This window comes from Mus caroli, unplaced genomic scaffold (assembly GCF_978045245.1).
Source record: "Mus caroli unplaced genomic scaffold, Mus_caroli_1 scaffold_7, whole genome shotgun sequence".
Lineage (NCBI taxonomy): Eukaryota > Metazoa > Chordata > Mammalia > Rodentia > Muridae > Mus > Mus caroli.
The window spans coordinates 127,479,961-127,507,078 of NW_028227262.1; the positions used below are offsets into that span (position 1 = coordinate 127,479,961).

The window sequence follows — 27,118 nt, forward strand, 5'->3', positions numbered from 1 at the left end:
CTTGGCTTAGCCAAAATTGATTTTTATTCCCTGTGCTTAAGAATTTTGGCTAATAAAGTAGGCATAATGGAAGACTTTAGGCAGCAGGGAATGAGGGTCAAATAAGAAGTCTGACAGAAAAGCTAATGAGAGTTGAAGGTGTGCTTCTTAAGTGAAGGTGATCCACAGACAGTAGGAATGGATGGAGCCCATTAGAAGAAGGGAGGTATGACTTTCATTAAGAATTTTTGGACAGAAAGTCTTAGGACTGGAAAAGGTGTCCTCTACATTTTTTTCTCGTCACCATCCCTCTGTTTTCGTTGCTATTTGCTTGTATTTGTGCAGTTGATTCTTGTTCATAGTCAGCCATAGCATTTGTGAGAGATTAACTTCTCACAGTCTCCAGGACGGGACTGCGTTGGTTTGAATCAAACAACAGCAAACACTAAATCCAATCATAGATAATGAGTTCCACACAGATTTTATAAGAACATCTGGGAATGTGGTAGGTCCCGAAGTCTCATACGGCCACAGCCGTACACAGAGACATAGAAATACATCTGCCCAGTGGCTCCTTTGTAAAATGTGAGAGTGGGAGACAACTAGAAAGTACAGCAGTGAGGTGAAAAAGAAACAGGGGATGCCAGTTAAGCACATGACTATACAAATACCTCTCAACTTTTCCAGTTATACGGTTAGTGAACCCTTCATCTTGGAAGCCAATTTCAATTGGACTCAACATTAGCGGTATAAATTATTCTGACCATTGCCTCTTTTCTCAACTTCCATTCCTCTCCACACACAGAGATTTAGATTATTATTATTAATGTGAGTGGGTTGGAGAACATCAAAAGACACAAACTAGTGGCCTCTGGGTTGACTCTGATCTTAGAATTTTATTTCTTTGTTTGTTTGCCATGTGGAGTATTCCTTTTTGAAGGCTTAGCTACCAACATATAATCCTGGTGAGAACTTCCGTTAAAATCCAACTCTTTGGTTTCTTCCAAAGAATCAGATCCGACACCACCAAGCCAGCATCCCAAAAATGGCAACAGTGATCCAGCATGGGCTAGGTACATTCGCTCTCAACAGGGAAGGTGCTTCTTTTGCAACAGTGCTTTGCACACACTTGCCTCAAAATCGGCCTAATTCTGTCATTCACATTAATCCACCTCTGAATGGATTTGTGATTGCAGCTCTTTAGAGTTAGCCAGACCTGTTGTAGGCCTTTCAATTTATAAAGAATCTGCAAGCCTTGGGAGGAAGAGAAGCTAACACACACATATTATACATGGCAGCTAATGAAAAATTATTTGCAGTAGAACATGATTGGGTCATGAGGATACCCACAGCTTTGGTAAACATTTTGTTGTATGGCTACAGGTGTTTCCTCACTTGGAATCATGAGGAAAAATTCCACAGCACTTAAAGATCAGTCTTTTGTCTAATAGTTAATGCCACAAGCCTTGACACCAGACAGATCTGGCCTTACATCCGCCTGCCTCTTGTTTGCTATGATGATCATGCCCTCACACATGTTATCATATGTATGAAAGGGACAAAGAATAATATTTGGCACATAGAAACTCCTTAGGATAGATTGTCTATTATGTGAGGTTATCTCAGTACTAATTGCAGTTGGAGAAATAGAATTTTATTTCTCCAGCAACTGCTTCTATAAGATTCCATATACCTACCCGTCCTCTTTCTTAATGGGCTTGGCTTTTTTAATGCTACAAAAGTTTTATACCATAATTCTTTAGTCATTACCACTTACTAAAATCAGCTTACTTTCATCTTATGTTGGATCTATAGCCCTCCTTAGGCAGAATAGCATTGTTGCTCCATAGCTTATGGTGGGGAGAGACATATGTTACATTTAATAGGATGGGTATACTTTTCCCTGTAGTGAATCAAACCTACATAGTTAGGGTATTATGTAGAATTTGAAAACTGTAGTCAAACTCCCGATTCTGCTTACCTTAAATTGAGGACCTTAAATCTGAGATCAGAGATGGGGAAGAAGGAGAGACACACACGAGCGGGATCCAACCTGTTAATATTCACTACCAGCTTAAGAGATGGTGGGACTACATGACAAGGATGTGGGACAGCTTGCAGTAGCCATGAGTAGCCCTTGGCTGACAGCTAGCAGTGACACAGGGACCTTAGTCACACAGCTTGGAGGGACTGTATTCAGTCTCCAGCTTGGGTGAGCTTGGGAGTGAATGAGTCTTCAGGACCTTGTCAATTCAGCCCAGTCAACATCTTGATATCAGATTTTTTTTTTTAAAGCTGAAAACTCGGCCAAATTGTCTTTGTGCTTCTGAGTTAGGAAACTTTGAACTAGTAAATCAAGGTTGTTGTAAACTATGAAGTCTGGGATGAATGGATGCCCAGCAAAAGAAAAGTCAGCACCAAAGGATTGAAGATGACCACACCGGTCTGTTCTCATACATTTTCTCTAAGTCCCCCCACCCCCTGCCTTTTATCTGGGTTTGAAAAAGGGGAAAGAGGAGCTAAGTCTTTTTTCCAGACCCGTCACTATTGGTCTAGCTCATTGTCTATGCTTGATGGAGATGCAGGACGAAGCTTGGGACATTGGAGTCTCAGTCAACTTCTCTCGCACATGCATATTAGAGTCTTAGGTGTTTCTCCTCCCATTTTGTGTCCCTGATAAGTCTGTCCACAGAACCAAGTTTCCTTTGCTTTCAATTAGCTTCTGTAGCAATGAAAACAACAACAACAACAACAACAACAAAAAAAAACTCTTCTAATTCAGATGACCTATATCAAAATAACTTTAAAAAAGAATGGATTTGAATTGGTCCATATAATTTAACTTAAAAAAATCTAATTCTAGAAGTTATCGTAAGTAGGTAAGACTGATTAATATGTGCTCATATGTGATACTAGAGGCAGATATGGAATACAGACAGGAATGGTGTGGGGCAAGACTCAGTGTTAGTTGTATTTGCTTCCTCTGGTGCTAAAGCAAACACACCTACCATTATCTTATCACCTTGAACCACATCCAGCCAACAAACAACAAAGAATTCATGTGGATTCCGAATTTGGATGAGTCTGCTGGGGTATTTCAGTAAAAATAAAAGGCAGGGACGCTAAAGAAATAAAGTTTAAAGAAAGCATTTTAAGGCTTATACATCTATGTCCTCTCAAGTTCCTTCTTGGCGTGATGTGAATCTATGCCTTTCTATTTTTTAAAATAGAAAAACAAACAGGCTGAGACACAGAGAACTTTCATTCCTCTTTGATTTCCTCTTTGATTTCTCCCAAATTGGGATTTCATTGAAAATGAATGACTGTCCTTCCATTTGCAAATTCCCCTTTCCCAAAATTCTTGGAAAATCCGAATTTTCTAAATCACAAGGATAAACTGAACACATGCCTTTTTCTCTTTTCAAATGTGAAATTTAGAATTTATGCCACTTTTATTATACCCAATAAAAAGCAAAATCTGTATTCTGTGGGTCAGAAAAGCAACTTTTGAAGTCAGATGTATTTATCAACATATTCATTAGAGGCAGTTTTCCCCTCCAGTTTGGAGAACGTTTGAAAACCAATACCAGTACGATTTAGATAGTCATAATTGTTTACACATGTCTCAGTAACAAAATATATTTGGGGGGTGGCACTTTACTTTTAGGATTTGAGACAGCTGGAAATTATTATCATTATGGTTTAAAATGTTCCAACTGGATAATGGTGTTAAAAAGAATATAACATTCTAGAACGCTTCCTCATAGCACGAAACACAGATCATTTTATTAGATTGAGTACTGAGTTATTTACATGGGGATGGGCTGATCGAGTTACATGTGGAGAAATCTGAAGAAATAAGTTCCTTCACATTGCATCACAGAGAAAATGCCTATGTCTCATGGTTAGCAATACTATCACTGTTGGACAAAACGCTTTAGTGTCCCTTTTAGATAACACTGCAGCAAAATCTAATTAAATCTTTAAGAAGTAGGACAACTTCTTTAATCATAAGCATGTCAAGTACCTTAGAGAAATGTAAACTTTCTTTCCATATTTGGTTCTCAAGAAAGAAAGAAGGAAAGAGATGATTAATAAGGGATCCTGTAGCTCCCTCAACTTGTTTCTTCTAAGCAGTTAGACTGTGTTAAGAGCCAAGACGGAGCGAAGTTCAAAGGAAATTCATCTAATATTTGTGCTCTGGCTAAGAAAGGGGCTGAGAGGCTGTTCATGTGGCCAGTTGGCAATGAGGGCAGCATGCCAGGCCAAGGAGTCTTTGTGATCACAGATGGACTTAGCATGGGAGAGACGATGCCAAAGTCCCGAGCAGGACAGGCTATTTTAGGGACTTTGCACGAATCATTTGTTTTTAATTTGTTGCCAGTTTTGACACAGAAAAATATCTTTACTTAGCTTCTAACAAAGACGAAGGCCATCCACAGCACTAGAAATTACTATAGCAATTACATCTTATGTGTTGACTCCATGGCCTGAAATCAATTATTGATTGATTGCCTACTAAGTGTCCGCAATTACTGAGGTAGGTCTCATTCTGGGAGATAGCATCCCAGGATGATTTTGAAAGTCCTAATTTATAACTCTTCAAACTATATTACATTCCCCTTGTAAAAATTGTATAGTTTTTATATTTTGTGATATCAAACTATTCTCACTAATTCTTAAAAAGTAGGGGCATGGGATAGCCAGCACTTTTGCTCGCTTGTACAGAGGTGCCCTGAGTGGAGTGTTACATTGGGTACCAGCCACTTGTTAATTGGATTTGTTACTTGCTCCATGGGAAAGAATGCATGGCTTTTTTTTTTTTTTTTTTTTTGTCTGTGAGCTTGGTCAAAGAGCCTCATGGCTGAGGAGATCATAGGCCCCAGTCTGGAATATACTGTTATTATTTTGCTAAATTCACCTTATCAAATGGTCTTCTTGATCTCATATCTATCTCCACAGATTAGTGGTTCACTCAGAGGAATTTCTTACTGCGGCAGGCAGGGATTCATGCAGAAAGCAATATCTGCCAAAGTGCAGAGAATTCGTGATCGTAGACTGCTCAGCCCTGAATGGAAAAGTGATATTACCTGCTCCAAGACTCAGGTAACATCTCTGAACAGGATACAGAAAGAATGCAAGAGCCAGAGGCTGAAGAAACATATAGCAAAAAGATTTTTCTTCTAGACATGACACAGCTGTTACACCCATGAACTTTCTGCAGCTGTGGCTATCTGCATAAAACCTACTGCACAACATTGGGCCCACAAACATTTCATTATGGATGTGGGAGGGGCCGTAAGGTCCCACTCCTCACAGAGGGACTCTTGACAATTGACAATTGTTAGGAGAAGGGATATCACTTGTTCAGTCCATAGTTCAGCCACTGGTAAGCTGTCCTTGATATAGTAAATAGCCTTCCTGGGCAAGAATTCCAGTTAACCCCAGTGAATCACACGCAAAAAAAAAAAAAAAAAAACATGAGAGTGGAGGGGCCTTGTTGAAAACATGGGTTCCAAAGGGAGAGAAGTTGGTGAAGGTCATGGGGTAGAGTAAAAATGACTGGAATTCATTCTATAACTACAGGAAATTGTTAAATAAATATTAAATTAGAAAGCAGGGACTCTTTTTAGTTAAGGGAAGCAGTTTTGCAGTTTGTAATATGTCATCATCTTGTCAGACTATAATGACTATTTCTGCACTAGGCTATAGAGCTGGCCCACCAAGCCTAGGAACAAGCCTGGTTTCAGTTGTTTTTCCCTGTAAGGCAGAACTACAGACTCCCAGGAGGCTTGACAGTTGTGTCTGCATTTTCATCCTTCCCTGCCGCAGATGAACAAAGACCGTTGGTAAACAGGGTGAACACTGAATAAGTTACTGAGGCTTCTTTGGACACAAGGCAAAGAGTTGCTTGTTAATGATCCCCCTAACAAGGAAGCATAGAGAGACATCTGAATGACAAACAGCCATTTTGACTTCAGAATCCTGATTAGTCCTACCTCTTAGGGTCAAGCTCTTCGATCCATTTCTTCCAACTAATGCTTTCATCCAATCAAGGCTATCGTCTACGTGTACTGGGTTCCAGTCTCCTGGATACAGTCCTTCCCCAACACTATCTATCTCATGATCTTTCCATGGTGTTAAAAGCACGTGTTAGGTGAGTTATATCCCATTGATTTAAAATTGTCTTCTAAAAGGTCAGTAAGATGGCTAAGAGCAATTATTCTCAGCTTTCCTAATGCTGAGACCCTTTAACACAGCTCCTCATGTTGTGGCAACCCCCAACCATAAAATTATTTTGTTGCTGCTTCATAACTGTGATTTTTCTACTGTAATAAATTGTAATGTAGATATCTGATACGCAGGATACCTATGTGAGAGGGCCGTAGTACGTAAGTCGAGAACCACTGACCTAGAGCATGGAAGTGTTTGCCACTGAGCCTGAGTTTGATTCCCCAGGACTAACATGGTTGAAGGAACAAAATGACTCCACAAAGTTGTCACACACACACACACACACACACACACACACACACATACATGCATGTACATGCACTCACTACATGTAATTAAAAATTTAAATTTTCTTTTATAGAAAAAAGATTAACTCTTTGGCTGAAAGCTATTGGAAACTTGTGCTTGTTTTGTGATCTTGTTTTAGAATGACATATTGCAGCCAGTAAAACAGCTTTGAAGTACCTCTGGGACCAGATTCCTAGTTCAAAGTAGACTTTGTCCGTGAGAGCAGGGTGACATTAGCCAGTTCTCTGAGCTTGTGCTTCTCTATCTGTGGAAAAGTTGTAAGATTGCATACTCTGTGTTTTGTTTAAAAATTCCAGTTAGTAAACTTTAAGCTATTAAAATGGCATCCAGCATGTAATAGGTATTAAATAGGCGTAAAGTCCAAGCACTATAGAAAGAAAGGGGAAGGAGGGAGGGAGGAGGGAGGGAGGGAGGAAGGAAGGAAGGAAGGAAGGAAGGAAGGAAGGAAGGAAGGAAGGAAGGAAGGAAGGAAGGAAGGAAGGAAAAATTTTCGGTATAAAGTACCCTGATTCTGTCTTCTTGGAACATAAGCCAAACTAGCTTAATGATTACTGAAGCCATCTGCAAAATAGACTCCATTCTCTACTCTTGCTCCATCAACACACACCTATGGTGGGAAATGGCACCATTAAGTGCATGTGGAAAATTTTCTTGGCATTACCTAACTAAAACATTGGCCCAGCTTTCTTTGAACAAAAATTGAATCATTTTACTCCGCTGAAAGAAAGCTCATCAATATCTCTCACTAATGACAACATAAAAGGCCCAAAGTATGGATGATAAATTACTGTGTGCTTTCGGAACATCATTACCTACAGCTCATAAGCACTTTGTGAGTCTATGAGAGGAAGCAATAGAGGTGTATCTCCATACAGATGATTGTCTCTTTAGCGAGTATTAAGTAGTATTTCATTTTAGAAAAAAATAGTATCATTGAAGGGCCACACATGATTCCAAACCACTATGTTGTAACATAGATACTATTTTTATATTAGAGCCAGAAATGAAACAATCATATGTAATTAGTAAGCTTCCCAGAAAAAAAAAGTAGACACTCAGTAAATTGAATGTTAATAGCATATATTTGCATAAGGGATGGTATTGCCCTTCTTGTATCTGTCACTATTCTGCTCTAGATTTTGAACTATTAAGACAAAGACATTTACCTGGGAGTTTTTCTAATTCTGAAGTAACATACCACACTGGTCATGAATGTCATTTGTTGCGTTGGAGGTTCAAAACTTTCCTTAGGGACTCAAGGGTCTGCCTTGTGAGTTTCTGACAGTGCCAAGGACTAGAGGCATCCTTTGCTTTCCCTTGTCCTACAGAAAGCCAACCCATGTGGCTTACCATGTCTTTTTCCAGTAAGTCATGTTCTACTGTTGGTTTGGTCTCTTTCCTGGTGAAAACGTTTGGCAGAGTTCCTTTGGACTTGAGAAACAAGGAAGGATGTGGAAAATATTAGAGAAAAGCTCTGGAACCCTTCGGAGATATTAAAACTGGCACAAAGTGGATGCTGAGATCTGAAACTATTAAAGAGACCCCCTTCATATAATACTCTTTTAGCTATGGTATCCCTCAAAGTTTCAAGTGTCGTATTTGAAATCCAGTTTCTTCAGTGTTTTTTTAAAGATCTAAACAACAACAAAAAGAGCACCCCTCCTCTTTTCTATTTCCCTGTCCAGCTTAGAAATCAGAGCATATGTTCTCAAGACTATCAAAGCAGACCTTTCAAGCAACATGAGGAAAGACAATAGAACGGTTCATTTTAGATGCGACTGTCATGTACAGAAGAGCCTTTTGATTGACACCTTCCCTCTAGGAGGGAAGGGAAGACTTATGAGACTCAGGAAAAAAACAAAATGTCTTCTCAGAAAGCAGAAAGTCAGGACCTTCTTGAAGACCCGTCCTCAGCTTATAAATAAGCAACTGCCAACGTAGGAGACTCTGAGGTGTTCATAGGAGATTTGTGAGGACTTGTGTAGCTACCTGCAAGTTTCGCAGAGAGCTCCCAGGCTGCAGCTTTCCGAGATGTCACCCTTGTCAGGATGGGCTTCTGTGTCATCCCTGCTCCTGTAAGTAATCCCTCATACTTCCTCTAGAAACCCCAATAGAAAGTTGTTAGTTCACTGTGTTGGACTTTGTCCCCATCATTACTTCAATCTGTTGTGGGATCCCCGTCAGGGGTGAGAGATGTATGTGATGTGTGTCCCCAAGAAGAGCCTCTCACTCAAGCCACTAGAAGTAAGAAAGACCCAGTTTTCTTCCATCATGTGGCATTGGTTTTACTGTGCTAACAGAGGCAAGAGTTTATTTCTAATCATGGAAGCAGATGTGGCTCAGAAAGACACACAAAACAGATGTGGCAAGCAAAAGACTTTATTTAAACACTAATTTGTCTGACCATAAGTTATGCATTGGATGAATGTGTAACACCACTCTTTTACCAACGCAGAGTGGTAATTTATTTTAAGTGCTAAACAGATTGTAAATTAAAGGGGACCCTGCCCATTGTCACGGGCTTTTAAAGAAATTGAACTCAACACAAAGAAGGATGGATGACTTAGGTGACAATGCCTCCTGGCTACCAAGATGTCCTCTACACTCAAAATGCCAGGTGACACATTGCTAATAGAAAGAACACTACCCTGCCTTCCCTTGGTACCATGTGGAACTTTGAAGAAAGTCCATAAAAGCTCATTCAGTCTACATCTTCAAGTGTGCAAACCCAACAAGATTAAGCACTTTAGTGAAGTGTCCTTAATACATCCTGGGTCATTAATAATGAAATGGGTTTAGTCACCACAAATCCCCCATAATGAAATGGGAAAAAAGGATTCATTCTTTATCAGGCACAAAGCATGAGGCATGAAATATTTTGGGGACTCATGACAATATTTGAATGTCTGAGCCTACTGAAATAGACTATGGTAAATTGTGATGCCTGGCAATTAGTGTGCTAAGTTAATTTTTAAAAATTGTCATACTTACTGACTTTGGTGTTGGGAAGGGCAGAGGAACATGCCACAATATTCATGTGGACATCAGAGGACAACCTGCAAAAGTCAGTTGGTTCTCTCCTTCTGCCATGTGGTCCTGGGGATCAAACTCAAGACATCAGGCTTGGCAGCAAATGCTCTTCTGCTGAGCCATACCCCTGGCCTCTAATCGAATTTTAGACAAGGTAGTTTCAATGCTTGGAAGACTTAACAGGATGGAACCCCACTGTAAGTTGAGGAGAATTTGTAGCAAAACCCTACTTTTGCCACAGATTACATAGAAAGCCTGGACGAGGTTTCTAACCACTTCTAAAGTCTTGACTTCTCAGTACATTTTTCTTTCTACAAAGGGGAGATGATTTATTTTGAAATTTACTCACGTCCAGGATTAGAAGTAAATACTAGAGGATGGTGAAGTGCTTAAGGGAAGACTTGGCACATAAGGAAAGTTCTGTGTCTGGACTTCTACTCCTGCCTCTTTGGCTTGCCGACTCCCGTCCTGCACACAGTGTATGAGCAGAACACAGGGCAGAGCAGTCGCTTTGAACTCATTACTAGCTGAGAGCATGGCACAATCACAGTGCAATAGATGCCACTGTGGGAAAATTGGTAAGCTGAAGCAGGCGAGACGAGTGGATGTGATCACTCACTGAACTGAGTGCCGAAACTGGTGCTTCATTCATAATTTCAATGAACACATCCCTATTCTATTATCATTTTTTGCTATGACATTAGACAAACATATCTTTGAGCCACTTGACTATTTCTTGGTGGTGTTGGGAGGGTGAAAGAATAAATGAATTACAAAGCGTATCTGAACACTGAACTGGAGTCATTTGCGTAGAACTTAGTGACATGGCATCTAAATGGTTAAGTTTTCCTTTTATAAAGTGCCATAGGCCAGTTAATAAAATGTATAGATAAATGCTGAACATCTTTTCAAGTAATATTTTCTCTTTCCTCAGGATTTTCCCTTTGTGTATAATAATACATTTTAAGATAAAAATGGTTCTAGAAATACATTCATGGAACTCAGTCCTCTAGGCTTCTGCTGGATGGGCTTCTTGTAGATCTTATTTATGGCTCTTTCCAGGCACAGTGCTTTGGGGGCACAATGTACACTAGACTGCAGATCAAGTACACAAATCAATTTCTGTGTAGTTATTGTTATCCACGTCAAGAATTAGGTTTGAAAACAGGTAGTAAAAGAAATATTCTCCACATGTATTTCAATTTCCTTAGAACATAAATATATTTTACTATTTCCTAAACATGACATTTTTCAGCCACAGTAACAGTTTATTTATTACTTTCTAAACCTTTCTTCTTAGCAGCGAAGCCTTATATATGGATGGATAAATCTCAATGCACTGATGTTCTGAGTGTGCCAGTCACATGATGGTTTTAGGTTTCATTAAGAACATGCTTTCTGTAATTGAATGCACACGTGTGATTGTAGTAATTACAATAGAAAAGATGGCTGGATAGTGAGCAGAGCTAGAATTAATCCAAATGTAAGGATGATCAAAGAGAACGAATCCAGCACAGAACATTTAAGGAATACCTGTAAGCCATTCACTCTCAGTTAATACCATGTTACACAAGGAGGAATGGTTCTTGCTTTACATAGGTGGCTTTTCACTGGTGCTGATTCTGCACCATGGAAGACATTGGAAATGTCTGTGGGCACACATAGTCACCACTTTCAAAAGGGTCTACGATAATGTTTAGATAACTTTCCTTTTATTTTCCTGGACCAAAAGACAGTGGCACTGGCGTTGAGATTGAGTATTTCCAATCTAATTATTTATAACAATTAAATATATATATATAAATTTCTTCTTACCTACAATGACTAAAACCCCTTTAGGGCAACTATATACAATTTTAAATTGTCATAACCATAATTGAAATAAAGATACTACATACTTTCAAATAGTTTATTAAGATCAAGTACGTTGTTAATAATGCTTAGACATATAAAGGAAAAAATGGCTTATAACTTAAAGATCTTATTATTTACCAAAATACTATAGCAACTGGATTTTAATTGAGTGCTTTGCTTTATAAATCTGCTTTCTCTTCCCTGTTACTTTTCTGGTGAAACAGTAATGGGAATAGTTGATTCCCAGAAGGAAGAGGAACAGGAAGAAGAGAAATGAGATGCCTCGATAGCATCCAAGTTGAATGATTCTGCTTTGTTTGTTTGAAAGTGGGTTGTTTTCTGTGTTTGCTGTGGAATGAAGTACTCCCCCCCCCCAAATTCAGTTGTGTTAGAACAACTTCACTCAAGTGGGATTATGAGGTGGGACCTTTTAGGATATGATTAGATCATGAAGGCAGTTCCTAAGTTCTTATAAAAGGGCTGGCCCTGTGAATGGATTAGTGCCTTTGGAGGAAACTAGCTGAGGTATCTTGCTCTTTGACCCCTTGACAGGTGGAACACAGCACATAGCGTAGGTCCTTTTGGCCTCTACCATCAGGGGATTATCCAGGAAGCCTTGGCATTAAAGGTCCAAAGACCTGATCTTGAGATTCTCAGCCTCCAGAATTGTGAGAAATAAACTTCTATGCTTTATAAACTACCCAGCTGAAGGCAAAATGTTATAGCAACACAAATGGACTCTAAGATGCTCATTTAAAGCTGAACATAGAGTCCATGAAACCAAAATCTAATTTGAAATGCAGGGAGAAGTTGGAATTTCTCCTTTTACCAGAAAGGAGAATGTGACTAATGTTGAACTTCTTTCCGAATGAGCTTGCATGTATGTTCTGGGAGCTCAAATTAAACAGCCTATCTGATAATTTCCAAAGAGTGTGCCATGGACTTTCATCTTAACAATAAAATAGCAAAAGAGAGGGAAAATTTTGGAAGATCAAAACATTTTAAGTTTTGCGACATATGCGGACTTTGCTGAGTTTGATTCTGAAATTCTCAAGTGACTACGGATTGGTGGTTACAAACTCGACCCCTCCTGCTTGCTTTGCAGTCAAACCTGTGCTGGTTATCAACACTGAAACTAAAGCCCTTGATGCGACTAAGCAGTAACCTTCACAGTCAATTTTGCTTAGATTCTTTGGATTTATGTGCAAAGTATTCCCCAAGCATTGTATATGAGAGCTTATTCCAACATGGCTGAACTGAGAAGAGAGGGCCCGGTTTAAATGTGGGCGGTACCGTCCACAGCTAGGGTCCAGCGCCAGCGCAGAATAAAAGCAGAAGCTGGCTTGAGCACTTAGGCCTGATTCCTGACTCTAAAGGAAATATAAACAACCCCCTCCCCCCCCCATCCCCCCCACCCCATGCTCCTGCCTCCATTCCTTCCTGGCTGTGCCAGCGGACCCAGCAACCATGAGCCAAAGTGATCTCTTTCTTCTCCAACTCGCTTTTGTCACATGTTTTGTAACAGCAGTGAGAAAACTAACCAGCATCGAGGGGCTTCAGGGTGGAATCTGAGGTGGAGCCCGTGAGAAGCAGACTGGTCCTTCACATGGCAGCTCGTGCCTAGCTAAACATTGGAAGGAAGCTACATTATTCACGCCACACTTTTCTTGCTCACATATATGAGAATCGTTATAAATGAAAGGCTAAAATAATACTATTAAACACTTTCCATGTTATAAAATATAGTACTGATTGAAGGACCACACAAATTTTCAGAACGAGGAACTTCTGGAAAGGACCCATAAATCACTGAAATACTTTCCTGCAATTGTCTGTGAGATTCATCCCACAAGAATTTTCAAATATTTTTTTCACGTTATAGTAGTAAGAAAAATCTATTCTCTGAGGTTATTACTGCATGATAATTAGCTTGTTTCTGATCAGTATTGTATTTGAGAAATGAACTGTGTCTTGGAAGATAACAATACAAACTTTTCCTTCTAATGTTTTTCTTATTTTCCTGAAGTAAAATGTATGTGCAAATTTGTCCAACCATTTCATATATACTTTCTATATTACATAGGTAGCATACAGTATATTATATACATTTTAAGCGCATAGTTTTCATATGTTCATACACCACATGTTCATATAAGTGGTCATCACCCAGATATAGGACATTTCCGCAAAGGGTCCCTTCTCGTTTAGTGGCATTGACATCTTCCAGAAAACCAGTGTTCTGGTCTCTATTCCTGTAAGTTACTTTTATCTGCTCTTCAATGTCATATTAATGAGATGCAGTGTGCCAGCATACATCTGGCTTCTTTTTTAATGGAATGAATAAAGAAAATATTGGACAGAGAAAACATGATCAAAATATATTGTATGAAATAAAATTTAAATTAAAGAAATGAATTAAAAATAATAATATAAAGGTTTTAACCTACATGTAATCCACAGGTATTAAGGAGAGAGACTCTCAGAGAAGGACAGTGTCTTTCTAAACTAAAATAGATGCAGATTTCTAAAGCATCACTGTGTTTCCCTCTGATTTTTAAGAATTCTTAAGTTTGGGATTTCCTTAGAAAATATAAGTGTAAGGAACAAATAACCATATGGAGTGGTAAGCTCTTGGTAGTAGATGCATGTGACTGTGATGGGGAAGAGAGGGAGTATGGTGTTTGTCCATAGATTATCAAAAATCATGGGGGTCCTTAGCACCCACCAAGATGCAGTAGGTAGTATCCCTGTTTAATCTTTTCTATTACAAAGCTGCTGGTAGCAAGCACATCCATCCTTTGGATATCATATATTTGTGATTATACTTTCTGAATGGACTAGGAGATATGTGATTAAAGTTCTCACTTCTGTTTCCTTGGCATCATCTCTACTGAGGGTACGAGCATGCTCTGAGAAAATGTTGAGGGTTATGTGTGTATGTAGACCTTTAAGGAAAAGGAAGAGAAAGCTGACAAAAGGCAAAGGCAGAGGGTAATAGTCACCCTCCTCCCAAGCCAATAAGACAAGAAAATGGAATGTGTTTCTCAAAGGAGAAGACACAGTCTTGCGAAGTGATTAAGGTCTGAGGCATGAATGAGATATACATCTATGCCAAGCAAATTTCATTTATTTAGTATCCTTGCTATTAAAAAAGTTCCATAAGTCTCTCTCTCTCTCTCTCTCTCTCTCTCTCTCTCTCTCTCTCTCTCTGCAATAAATTCTACTGGATCCAGTTTAAAACTTCAAAAGGAGATCCAGGGACAAATCCAAGCAAAACAAGAAAACGTAAATGGGCAGTGTAAAATCAAATCCTTAGCTGCTGCTACCAGACAATTTTACATGGCCACCATGATAACTCCCTAAGCCCAGTGAGCACAGAGTGTGGCCACCACACTAAGAAAGCCGGGGGCTGCAGATACCCGCGTGGGGCGCAGACTTTGCTGCAGAGATCACAGCTGAGAGACGCACAAGGCTGCAAGTGACAGTTTCACATTTTCCACATGGATTAACTAATCAGTCCCAATTCTACACAAATGAAACGCAAAATGCACTCACTTGTACAAAGCCGCACGCTGTGAAGTCCTCGAAGAAGGGCAGACTCGGGCGATCTTCTCTATAGATGGTGAGTTTATATGTGGTTAGGGCGTCACCCCCTGCTTGAGACTCGTCCACCACAAACACAGAGATTCTGTTCATTCCTAATCCCAGAGGATAGGTGGCAAAACTGAAGGCGGGCAGTAGGAGGGGAGGGAGAAAGAGAGATGAGAATTTATATGCATGGAGACAATTATTCAGCCCAAACATATTCAGACATCAAATAATAATAATAATAATAATATAATGATAATAACCTTATTATAAACATAGAGGCTATTACAAAGAACTGTTATCAGGACTTCCGGGTCCCAGGAGGAAAAGGCAGATGCAGGGAAGGAGAGAATTTTTTTCTGACATGCTTTGGAGGAAAAAGAATGAAACAACCATATGCAGGGTTGGGGAGGAGTGGGATGGTGGTGAGAGCTGGGATCTGGGGCTACCGATACAGGTGGGTGGCCAAGGATGTCTGGCAGGGATTAGGTAGGATTCTCCACTGAAGTTTAGGGCAGGTGGAGAGACGGAGATAATAAATAGGTAAGGGCACCCTTTTCCAGGCAGGATATAGTAACATCCGGCAATTAGGAACATCGTGAAGAAGGCAAGTTGTAAAGGAAGGAAGGAAGGAAGGAAAGGAGGGAGGGAGGGAGGGAGGGAGGGAGGGAGGGAGGGAGGGAGGGAGGGAGGGAGGGAGGGAGGGAGGAAGAAAGAACTTATCAAATTGCCTAAAGTTACATGGTAGAGCCGCAGTAGGACCAAGACTGGAGTGACATAAATCCTCGTTTCTTTTCTGTATCTTATTTTGTTTTTCTTCCTTCTTTTCTTCCCTACTCATTTCTTCCCTTCTTTTAATAGCTCTTCTCATATATTCCATGCTGATTTCTAAGTGAGTATCGAGCCGAAGCTGTTGTGCACACTAGGCAAGCATTCTGCTATCTATAGGTAGACCCTGAGCCCGAATCCTTTCTTTACACTGAATGGACTGTCATCAATAACAAGCACGTTTCCCCCTTCAACATGCAACTGTGCCTTCCTCTCTGGAGACACTGTACGTAAATAAGGCTCTATTCAGTTTTCCAAACACAAGAGTTGGTACCTTTTAAAAAAATATCTATAGAAGATAACAATAAATAAACAAATAAATCCTGCAAGATTAGGAAAGTTAGCATGACTATGCCCACAAATTTTCACCTCTGGCTGATCAGACTGGAGAAGTTGACTTAGGGTGAAAGGGGGTGGGAGGGGGGATTTGTAGGTTGGTAGAGAACAAATTTGTTCTCTAAGCACATGAAGCCTAAAAAAGGATTTCATACCACCGTGCTGTCCAGAAGGGCTGTGGTTCAGCTTTCCTGAACCACTCTTAAGGGTAGGATCAGGCATCTGCTTCCTGGTGACAAACCAAGTTGTCCCTGAGCACATGCCCTGCGCGGCCCATACCTTGGCCCTGCCTGCTCCTGCAGGTGCACCTTGCACTGACACTTTGAGGTCTCTGCTCCGATTCTCACAGTTAGCACATCGAATGGCACTTCACAGTAATAATCTTTGATCTTCGGATTAAACTCGGGACTGAGTTCTAAATGGGGGTGGGTGATGATCTTCTTGATACGGCAGAGCATGTCTTCCTCTGTTACAAAGACAGAAAGAAAGACAAAGGCAACCATGAACTGCATATACAGTCCAAAACTGCATATGATTGAGGTGTTTCCTCTGCTCTTGTGTACAGCTTCAGTGAGCAATGGCTATCCATTCAGGATCCAGGCACAACTGATTTGTGGCATCAGCCTGATTTCCAATGTGTCAGCTATGGAGAGCTTCCGTAGACCAGCTGTGCACTTTATTTGGTTCAGTACAAATAGTATTTTTTTTCCTAGTCCTTGAAAGGATAAAAAGCACAGAAGGTAGGGGAAAAGGTCTCTCCTGTGCAATGATAACATTCTTGTAAAATATATGACATTTCAGTTAATTATGTAAATGGAGACAATAACTCCAAGCAACAGAAGGGAGATAGCACATAATCAGAAACGTTCTTAATGGAAAATGTCATTAAGCTGCCATTAGTTGATAGAGGAGTAGTAGGGTAAAACAAAAAATGTGAACTTTGGTATCATACCACACAGAGAGGTCAAAATATCCACAAAGCATCCTGAAATTCCTCCCCAAGCCACTTCAACAGGGGAAAAATGTCAGAAAGTTTAAAAAAAAAAAAAAAAAAAAAAGGAATGGCCATATCTGTTCAAACCTGTTCTCAAATCTAGAATGACTTCATGCCATTGGATAGAAACTTTTCTTTGGCACCTCATTTTTATAGCAAACACCATCTTGGTACAAGAAAAGAAAAACAGCTTTAGCACTGCATACACACAGAGCAGCCCCTGTTAAGTTACATCTAACAATATTTGGAATGGACAAGTGCCCAAGAGTTTATCAAAAAACGTTTTCAATATCTACAAGTGTTATCTATTCTTTACAACAGCCAACAAAACTCAAGCAAGTTGAAGCTGGTGGAAGGACTAGAGGAGTTGAGGGAGATTGTAACCCCATAGAAAGAACAATATCAGCTGGCTGGACCACCCAGTGCACCCAGCAACTAGACTACCAACCAAGGAGTGTACAGGGAGGGATCCATGGCTCCAGATACACAGGCAGCAGAGGATGGCCTTGCCTGACATCAATGAGAGGGGAGGTCCTTGGTCCTGTGGAGATTTGATGCCCCAGCCTAGGAGCATCCTGGAGGGGTGGGGTGGGAGAGGGTGGGTGGGTGGGGAAGAACCCTCATAGAGGCAAAGGGAAGGAAGGAGAGAGAGGTGGTGGGATGAGGGGTTTGTGGAGGGGTAACCTGGAAGTGGTATATCATTTGAGATGTAAACAAATGGAATGAATAATTTAAAAAAGAAAGAAAGAAAGAAACACTCCTGAAATCAGCAAGATGAAGGCATCTTAGCACCACTTGGAATCCAGTGATGTTGACTAGTATAGCAAGAAAAGGTACAGCTGACTTCAGTGCCAGAAGGGACAGAACTGACGTTAGCAAAAAGACAATGTTCTGGCCATGTCTGTTTCTCTCATTTTATATAGCTATCACAATGGTTTCTCTAAAATAAAATCTGATGGTTTGTTTCCAAATTCTAGTGGCTTCTCATCCTCTCCAGAGACAAACTAAAGCCAGGGACAGACATTCCACAGGCTCCTCATTGCTCTGCTGTCCTTCGATCCTACTATCATGACGTCCTGGACTTTGAGCGATACAAGGAAGCTTCACTCAGTATGGGGTAACAGAGTCCATCAATCACTAACTGCTGTACTCTAGTTCTAAGACCTATATCTCCAAATAGCTACCTGTGTGCTCTAAGCACAAGTTAATATATGCATTTATGTCTCCCATTCTATGGGTTTTTCTGCCTGTGGAGAAAAACATTCATCAAGTATGAGTTAAGAGTACAATGGTATCATAAATATAGTGTAATTTCAGTTTGCAGAGAAGTCTTTTTTTTTTTTTTTTTTTTTTTTTTTTTGGTTTTTCGAGACAGGGTTTCTCTGTGTAGTCCTGGCTGATCCTGGAACTCACTCTGTAGACCAGGCTGGCCTCGAACTCAGAAATCCACCTGCCTCTGCCTCCCGAGTGCTGGGATTAAAGGCGCGTGCCACCACGCCCGGCTGAGAAGTCTTATTTTTAAAAAAAAACCCAACAACTCAATTTTGTTGAATCTCTCGATGATTTGAGCAAACTGCTTAATTTTACTTGACATTTAAAGAGAACAAGTTGACCATAGATTTTTATTTGGCTGATATATATATATATATATATACTTCATATTTAATATTAATAATCTGTCTCAATTTGATTCACAAGAATCTAAGTACAGAGGATTATATTTGATATGAAAATAATCATTGCTTTTAATTAAAATTTAACTGCTTCTTAGTAGGGTATTGATTTTTAAAATCAAAGTCTCACCCATCCCACCCACAGCATATTCTCTGTTCAAGGAACAGAGAAAAGCAGAGTGAAAACAGGGGGTGAATAGTCGTGGGATTTGATCCAAAAGAACGCTCTGACCCCAGCATAATACTAAACAAACAGGAGCTGTGATCAGCCAGTTAGGGAGGGCTGAGCTGCCCAGGCACGAAGGGAGTATAATATACTTTTGTGCTCAGAACCTCTTGAATGAATAGCAAAGCAGTAAATTGTTCTATCTGCATGAATCATAGATGATGTATTTTAACTTATTAGGCTTCCTTTTTATTTTTATATATTTCATTTATTTCATTTGACACAAAGTCTTCCCATACATCCCACTCTGGCCTTGAACTTGTGATCTTCTGGCCTTTGCCTTCCCAGTTCTAGGATTAAGGCATGCACCATCTCTATTGACTAAGAATATGTTTTTATAACAATCCACTGTGAATTAATTTCCCTTTTGTTTTTTACTTTTTACATTTATATATATATATATATATATATATATATATATATATATATATTTCACAGAGTAGCCACTGTTTTCAATGAGTGCTTATATTTCTTGTAAATTGAACATACCTGCACGAGATGAAATAAACTTCCTTAAGCAAGACTTTAACAAGACCCCCACTACGACCACCAAACTTTCCACCTCTGGGTTGGGCGCTGCATCCTGGACCCTAACTTGAAAGTTGATTTATCTCTGACATCACCGCAACTGAACGAAGGTTGCTGCCTATAAACACCTGGTTCGTCCTTGGCATCTCTCCCAGTCCGGTTTGAACTTGTCTAGGGCCAGCCTACCTCAGATGCATGTAGAACCCAGCAGGAGGGATGGTGGGAGCAGGCTGCCTAACCTATTTGGCAAGCATACGTGGGAAAGCTGTTTGAAGGTTTGGCTGTTTTTAACGGGCTTCTTTTAACCATAGGATTTTATTGCTCTCTTGATGGATCACCGTAACTCATCAGAGGAAAAGCTTAGACACTGGAAAAGCTTAGACTCTTAAAGATAACCCCACCTGGGCATAAGCGTCCCCCAGTGTATTTTTAAATCTTATATCAGACCATAAAAGCAGGGAGATTAATTATAAAGATCCAGATAGGATGAATTTTTAATCAGGGAACAAACAACTTGAACGAAGTTGAAGACATTTTCTGACAATGTGCCCCGGATCTGCGGCAGGTTGCCTGGGAACTGAAAGCCATGAGATCACCCAGGGCAGGATATGGAAGCCGAAAGAGATGCAGCAAGCTTTTCCAAACTGCATTTAGCCCTCAGCCTACGACCCCTGGATACACCCTCGAAAATACTACTACTGCCAGTTCTCCTACTTTTCTCATTGAGCTGAGTTGTTCTTTTTGTTTTTAATTCATTCTCTGAACAGCAGTGACCCTGGAGAAATAACCAGGTCTTGTAAGTGTGAGAGATCAGTAGCTGGGGTCCGGTGTGGGGACACCTGCTCTTTTTCCCTGTTAAATTCGGCAATATTTGAAAAGCTTTCAGTCTTTAACTGAAGGCACTTTTTGATTTCATTAAACACTAATACTACACAATCTAGCATGATATTTGATGTGATTATTTTAAAAGGTTGAATAAACACCAGTATTTAGAAGACAAACAAGTTAGATAGTATTAAATTATAACTTTTATTTATAAAGAAATTAAGCCTAAGTTTATACATTCCAAGTTTTCTTTTTCTTTCTTTCTTTCTTTTTTCTTTCTTTCTTTCTTTCTTTCTTTCTTTCTTTCTTTCTTTCTCTCTCTATCTCTCTTCCTTCCTTCCATTCTTTCCTTCTTTCTTCCTTCCTTGCTTCCTTCCTTCCTTCCTTTCTTTCTTTCTTTCTTTCTTTCTTTCTCTCTCTCTCTCTCTTCCTTCCTTCCATTCTTTCCTTCTTCCTTCCTTCCTTCCTTTCTTTCTTTCTTTCTTTCTTTCTTTCTTTCTTTCTTTCTTTCTTCCTTCCTTCCTTCCTTCTTTCCTTTCTTTCTTCCTTCCTTCCTTCCTTCCTTTCTTTCTTTCTTTCTTTCTTTCTTTCTTTCTTTCTTTCTTTCTCTCTCTCTCTCTTCCTTCCTTCCATTCTTTCCTTCTTTCTTCCTTCCTTCCTTCCTTCCTTCCTTCCTTCCTTCCTTCTTTCCTTTCTTTCTTCCTTCCTTCCTTCCTTTCTTTCTTTCTTTCTTTCTTTCTTTCTTTCTTTCTTTCTTTCTTTCTTTCTTTCTTTCTTTTCATCTTCCTCTTGCTTTGTTTTGAGATACTGTTTCTTTCTCTTTGTAGTTCTGGCTGTCCTGGAAGACTAGGCTCTGTAGACTAGACTAGCCTAAATTCAGAGATCACCATGCCTCTGCCTGAGTGCTGGCATAAAGGCATATTCCACCATCGTCCAGAAGACAAGTTTGCTAAATGCACAGTTTAGCAAAACAGTATAAGGATTGGTAAGTGTGGATTTATTTTAAGAGGTATATATTATAAAAAATAAACCTACAACAGAGAATGAATTCTTTATTAATATAAGCTATTAAGAAACTTCAGGACTCTGGGGAATTGTCTCTGTGGTTAAAAGCACCATACTGGCTGCTCTTCTAGAGGACCAGGTTCATTTCCTAGAGCCTACATGGTAGCTCACAACCACTTGTAATTTTGATTCCCTGAGTTATGAAGAAAAGAGGTTACCCAAGACCCTCTTCTGGCCTCCTCAAGCATCATGCACTCCAGGAGATACCCATATATGTAAAATAAATAAGAACACATTTTTAAAAGAATATTTAGGAGCTTAGAATGAATCTGAAGGCCATTTAGTAGTCACATGATCCTGAAAGTCAACTGAACTCACTAAAAACGATATATTTACAAAACTACTGCAAGTAGATCAAACCAGATGAACAAAAAAATTTTTAATTTAAGTTTTGCATAAACATAAATTGTATATATAGTTTTATTGTGTATAGTTAAAATTCATGGTATCATATGAAAATAAATTGAAAATTGAGTTTGAAATTCTCAGGTGGTATGAAGAGAATTCTACTCAAATACTTTCCATTACAGCAATTGCATAGGAAGAAAAATCTTACTTCAGAATAGTGAAACTTCTGAAGATGATGCATAAACCACACTCCACCCCGAATGTAGAGCCTTAAGATTCCTTGGACCCCTAAAAATGAGTCTAGAAGTTACTATCACAAGACAACATATATACACATAATATTTTAAACTAAAAAGCAGATTAAATAAAAGTGAAATGCTTTGTTCATGAGAAAGTGATAGATATTAAGTTAACCAGAAACAAAACTTCTCAGAATTGACTTTCAACAAACTAGCATCCTAAAGACATCTGAGTAGGATAGATAACATGTTTATAGTTTTTCAAGGTTGGGCTGTGTCTAAACTTTGGGCTATCCTATGGCAACACTTTAATCTCAACTCACCATCACGGCAATGTATATCTTTATTTTCATACAAAACTCGTGGAGCTGCATCTAAAATAAAAAAGGAAATTTATATTTAAAAGTAAAACTTTGAATTTAATATAAAAATTACATGTTTCGCTAAATAATTATCTCTTATTATTGTCTGTCTCTTTCTGTTCTGTCTCTCTCTGATTCTGTTGCTGTATGTCTCTGTCTCTCTCTGTGTCTATATCTCTGTGTCTCTCTCTGTCTCTGTTGCTCTGTCTCTCTGTCTCTGAGCTCCCTCTCTCTGCCCCTCCCCCCTCTCTGAATCTGGAGTTCACGCATGAGCTAGTCTGACTACCCAGCAAAGCCCAAAACTCTGCCTGTCTCTATCCGCCCCCCCACTCCCAAGCTCTGGGGTTACCGACTCGTACCAACATACCCAGAGTTTTACTTGCATTCTAGAGATGCAACACAGGTACTCATGTCCAAAAAGCAGGCACTTTACTGACCATCGCTCTATCCCTCACCCACAAGCATTTCTAAGTAAAGCTGACAGGACATCCATTCAGCTATCACATTCAAAGGGCAGACAAGGAATTACTTCAAGTAAGAGAGTATTGGAGAAACATCTTTACCCTAAAGGTAAGCTATTACATTTCCTTCTAGTTCTGTGGTCCTATGCTATAATATCCTAAATTGTCAAAGTGAAGACATTCTAATAGTGTTTTTTTTTTCTTCAAGTATCTGGATAACAAAACATCCACCTAAAAAGAAGTTCTAGTAAATATTTATGGAGAAATAAATGCATGAAATATACCCGGTGCTTTAAAATGTTAATTTAAAAAGAAAAAAGGTGGTGACAGAAGAGAGCGGCCATGCTCCTTTATCGTTTATCCATAGCTAGGCCTGCCGATTTCTTCTGTTGAATCTGTGCTTCTCAAACTCACTGATGGAACTTAAACCACAGTTCTAGTTAGAAGGTTCAGTGCAACACCACGGAGAACCACAGTATTGGACTGGACCAAGGATCTGCCTGGACATGAAAAATAAAATAGATTTTACTGGCGGACTGGGGGGCGGGTGGGGTTGGGAACAGAAGGGATCAGGTGTGTGTGTGGGGGGGGGTTGGATACTGGGAGAAAGTACAGGAATCGGGAATCATTTCTGATGTGAGGTAAAAACCCAGTGCAATAGAATCTATAAAAGTAACCCTAGCAAAAACTCGTAGTAATGGGGACACAGAGCCCCAGCCAGCCATCATATGTAACCAGGCTAGGTTTAAGTGAATATCAATGCAGCCGCAAAACCTTCCACCTATAGTTTGTCCTGCCTGCAGTGTTCTGGGGCCAGAGCAGAATCTTTAAAAATGACAGAGAGACTTCATCCGGGAACTGATGGGAGCAGAGTCCTACAGGCAAACACTAGGAGGAGCTCAGAGCATCCCGCAGAGGGAGAGGAAGGATGGAAGGAACCAGAGGGGACACCACAGGAACACAACCCATAGAATCTACTGACAGGGATGCCATCTGGCTTAGTTCCTCTGCATACATGTTATGGCTGAGTAGCTTGGTGTTCTTTTGGGATCTCTAACAGGGAGCAGGGGCTGTCTCTGACTCTTTTTGCCCGAATGTGGGACCCTTCTCCAGCTGGGTTGCCTCATCCAGTCTTGAAGTGATGGCATGTGCCTGGTCTTATTGTCGGTTGTTATGTTGTGTTTGCTTGATGATCCTGAGAGGCCTGCTCTTTTCTGAGGGGAGGTGGAATGTGAGTGGATCTGTGGGCGAGGGGAGGTGTGTGTGTGTGTGTGAGAGAGACTGCAGAAGGAGAAATGGATATCAGGGTGTAACATATGAGGGAAGAGTTAAAAAAAGCAACATCTAATTTTGTCATACAAGAAGAAAATATTAAGGAAAATGATCCATCAGTATATCTATTTCTTTTAATTAAGGAATCCCTGTTATAACTGGGAATTTGCCTAATACTGTGTGGTTCTCCGGGGATGGGGGAGGGGGGTGGGCTGCATTAAATCTTCTAAGCAGAATTTTGGTTTCAGGCCCGTCACTGAGTTTCAAGGATACTTGTTTGAGAACTACACATATTCTTGATGATTTTCTGAGAACAAATATTTAGCAGTAGGATCTCTGTTCTGTAAGGATACATTTTATTCAACTAAATGACCTATTCTTGTGCATTAAGGAGTGCGCCTAGAGCCACAGCGCACCAAGCATGTATTATCGCGCCGAGTGCCAAAGCTCCAAGAGTAACTTTTAAACCATACTTCTTAAGCTCTCGAGTAGGCCCTTAACATGTACACATTTACCATCGTTATGAGAATGCTCACTGCCTCTCGCTCTTCTCCTCTCTATAAGAAGAAAAGTCCAATTTTCAGGAGAAAAATGATCACTTCCTAGTTTAAGTTTTGGGTTTGATCGCTAACAGATTTAATCATTTTTAAGTATGCATTTTATTAGCCAGGTGCTTCCTTTCTTTATGCTGTCATATGTGGGACTATATGCATTTACCTTTTCCACTTTGGATTCCTTCCAGTGACCTGGGTGGTTCCTCAATGGTCTCATTTCTTGTTGGAGAATTCCTGTAGATACAGTGCAGAGCAAGTCCAGGTCAGCAAGGTGACACACTGTCCCTAGTCCCAGGTGAGCACAGTTATTTTGGTGAAGACAAGAAATGGTAGCTTTCACTCTACAATATCCTATCTTGCCTCCAGTGAGGCAAGATCTTATCATGTCTAATCAGTCAATGCATAGTTGAAGAAAACAAGTAATAATAATAATAAAAAAATCAGTCACTCTCTAGCAGAAAGCTGAGAAACCTCCGAAAGCCAGGATCCAACAGAGGTGACTCAAAAATGCACATTTTCACTGGGATTCTTGCCTAACATTCCATAGCTTTGAAGCCAAGAAAGTCCTGAGGCACAGCCTGAGATCGTACACAAAATTAGAGAAACAGGCGTGGCTATAGGAAACAACTGGTGTTGCCAAAGCATGTGTTCTTACCCTCCCTGGTAACCCACAGAGATGGCAGAGGTTGTTTATATCTTGGCACGATCACTGCGTTGTAGAAGTAACCAAACACTCAGCTGGATGAACCCTTAAGTCCTTAAAACTGCACATAAAATAACCTAAACGGCAGTCAGAAATTTGTCTGGTCTGGATAATGGAGAACACGGGGCCCTGTGGTCTCTAGCCCTTGACGTGCCTTTCCTGTGATAGGATGACGCGTTAGTGTCTGTCACCCCATTAAAATGGAGATAATAAATAGTATTTACTCTACGCAGGAACACTGTGAGAATCAGATAAATGGCTAGTGCCACAAACTGTGCTGAGCACGGCAGCAGCACGAAAGTCAGCAGGGCATCTCAGCAGCAGCAGACAGGAAGTCTTAAAAAATTAAAATAAAATAAAACCTAGGCATTTAAAAAATTTCACTGACTGCTAACTGGTATTTCTATCATTTCCTAAAACCTGTTCTCCTTTAGGGTACACATCAAAATGGACACAAAAATGCAGTGACTCCTTCCAAGGGATGGAGTAACAGAAAAAGGATTCCTAGGTAGCAGGAGATAGGAAGTTTTTGATAGTGATGAGATTTTTCAGTAGTTTTTACCTTTATTTTTGCTGGGAGTCAAAAAATCTCTCTACTAAGGAGATGAATCTAGCTGACATCTAAATTAAACAAACAAACAAAAAACAAAACAAAACTAAGAGTATGCCATGAAGAAGAACGTCTAGGAGACTCATTCAAGAGACACAGTCCTGAAATTCCCATGAGCTGAGTTATGGAAGTGTGGCTGTCTTAATGGAGCGAGAACTTGTACACAAAAGCATTGTGTAGTTTTTTTTTTTCCTAGAATGGTTTGTGTGTGTGTGTGTGTGAATAGATAATTTTGAATTTGTATCTATTTTCTCAGAAAACATTTCCACAGAGCAAAGTCCATATGCTACTCTATTTCCAGGAGCATGAAAATTAAGGAAGACCCCCCCACGCCTCTTAGATTGAGCCTTCGGTCTCGTGCATGTTACCCACCACTGCTGACGTTCTGACTCTATCTTTTCTTACTCCACTGTCGTGCCACAAGCAAATGCCCTCTCTGTATTTCTAAGGAAAGATGAAGTCATTAGATCCAAGTGCTGAAGAAAAGTGCAGAACAATGGTTGTTCTGTATGTGTGTTCTGAAGGTCAGTATGCAAGTATTGGTGTGAGCTGATGTCTTAAGCTGCTGGTTTGTCTTAGAATCTGATCCTCCCTCACATTTATATGAGAAGTACCATCCTCCTTGTAATAGAGCATGAATGATCATGAGATATACATACTGACTGTGAAATCAGTAAAGATAATTTAAGCTGAGTACTTTAAGATGCATTTCTAGGAGCGCTATGCTACTTGACTTTTGATAAATATCAGAAATAGACTTCTGTCAGCATTAATGTAGAGAGCTTGTTTTTGAACACGTGGATTTCCTTATAAAGAAACTGTGCCCTCACCATAGATGCTAAAGTGGCCTCTGAGTGGCACAGGAACACAGAAGGGAAGATACAGTGCTTCCCACCACCTATCTGCACCTCAGTGTGACACGTACAGCAGCTTTCTTAGGTCACCCTCCTGGAATAATACAAGTTAGGCAGCCTAAGTCATAATTACATGCAAAGAAACTGAGTCTTAAGGACTTGCTTTGCCCACTATCATCAGTACACTATAAAGCTGGGACTTTTTTTGGTCTGCCTTTGTGCGATTCAGAATGGTTCCTATCCTTT

At 40.0% G+C, this 27,118-nt stretch overlaps 1 protein-coding gene across 2 annotated transcripts in view; it reads right to left on the reverse strand.

The window, feature by feature from the left end:
* The window catches only part of Cped1 (cadherin like and PC-esterase domain containing 1), a 262,923-nt gene that overhangs the window by 90,949 nt on the left and 144,856 nt on the right, over positions 1–27,118 (reverse strand). For both annotated transcript variants that reach the window (XM_021164697.3, XM_029478163.2), the window contains exons 12-15: positions 24,869–24,939; positions 22,380–22,430; positions 16,438–16,624; positions 14,962–15,130 (exon numbers count right to left, since the gene is read on the reverse strand). In XM_021164697.3, coding sequence (XP_021020356.1) covers positions 14,962–15,130; positions 16,438–16,624; positions 22,380–22,430; positions 24,869–24,939 — 478 coding nt within the window. The remainder of the gene's footprint in view (positions 1–14,961; positions 15,131–16,437; positions 16,625–22,379; positions 22,431–24,868; positions 24,940–27,118) is intronic.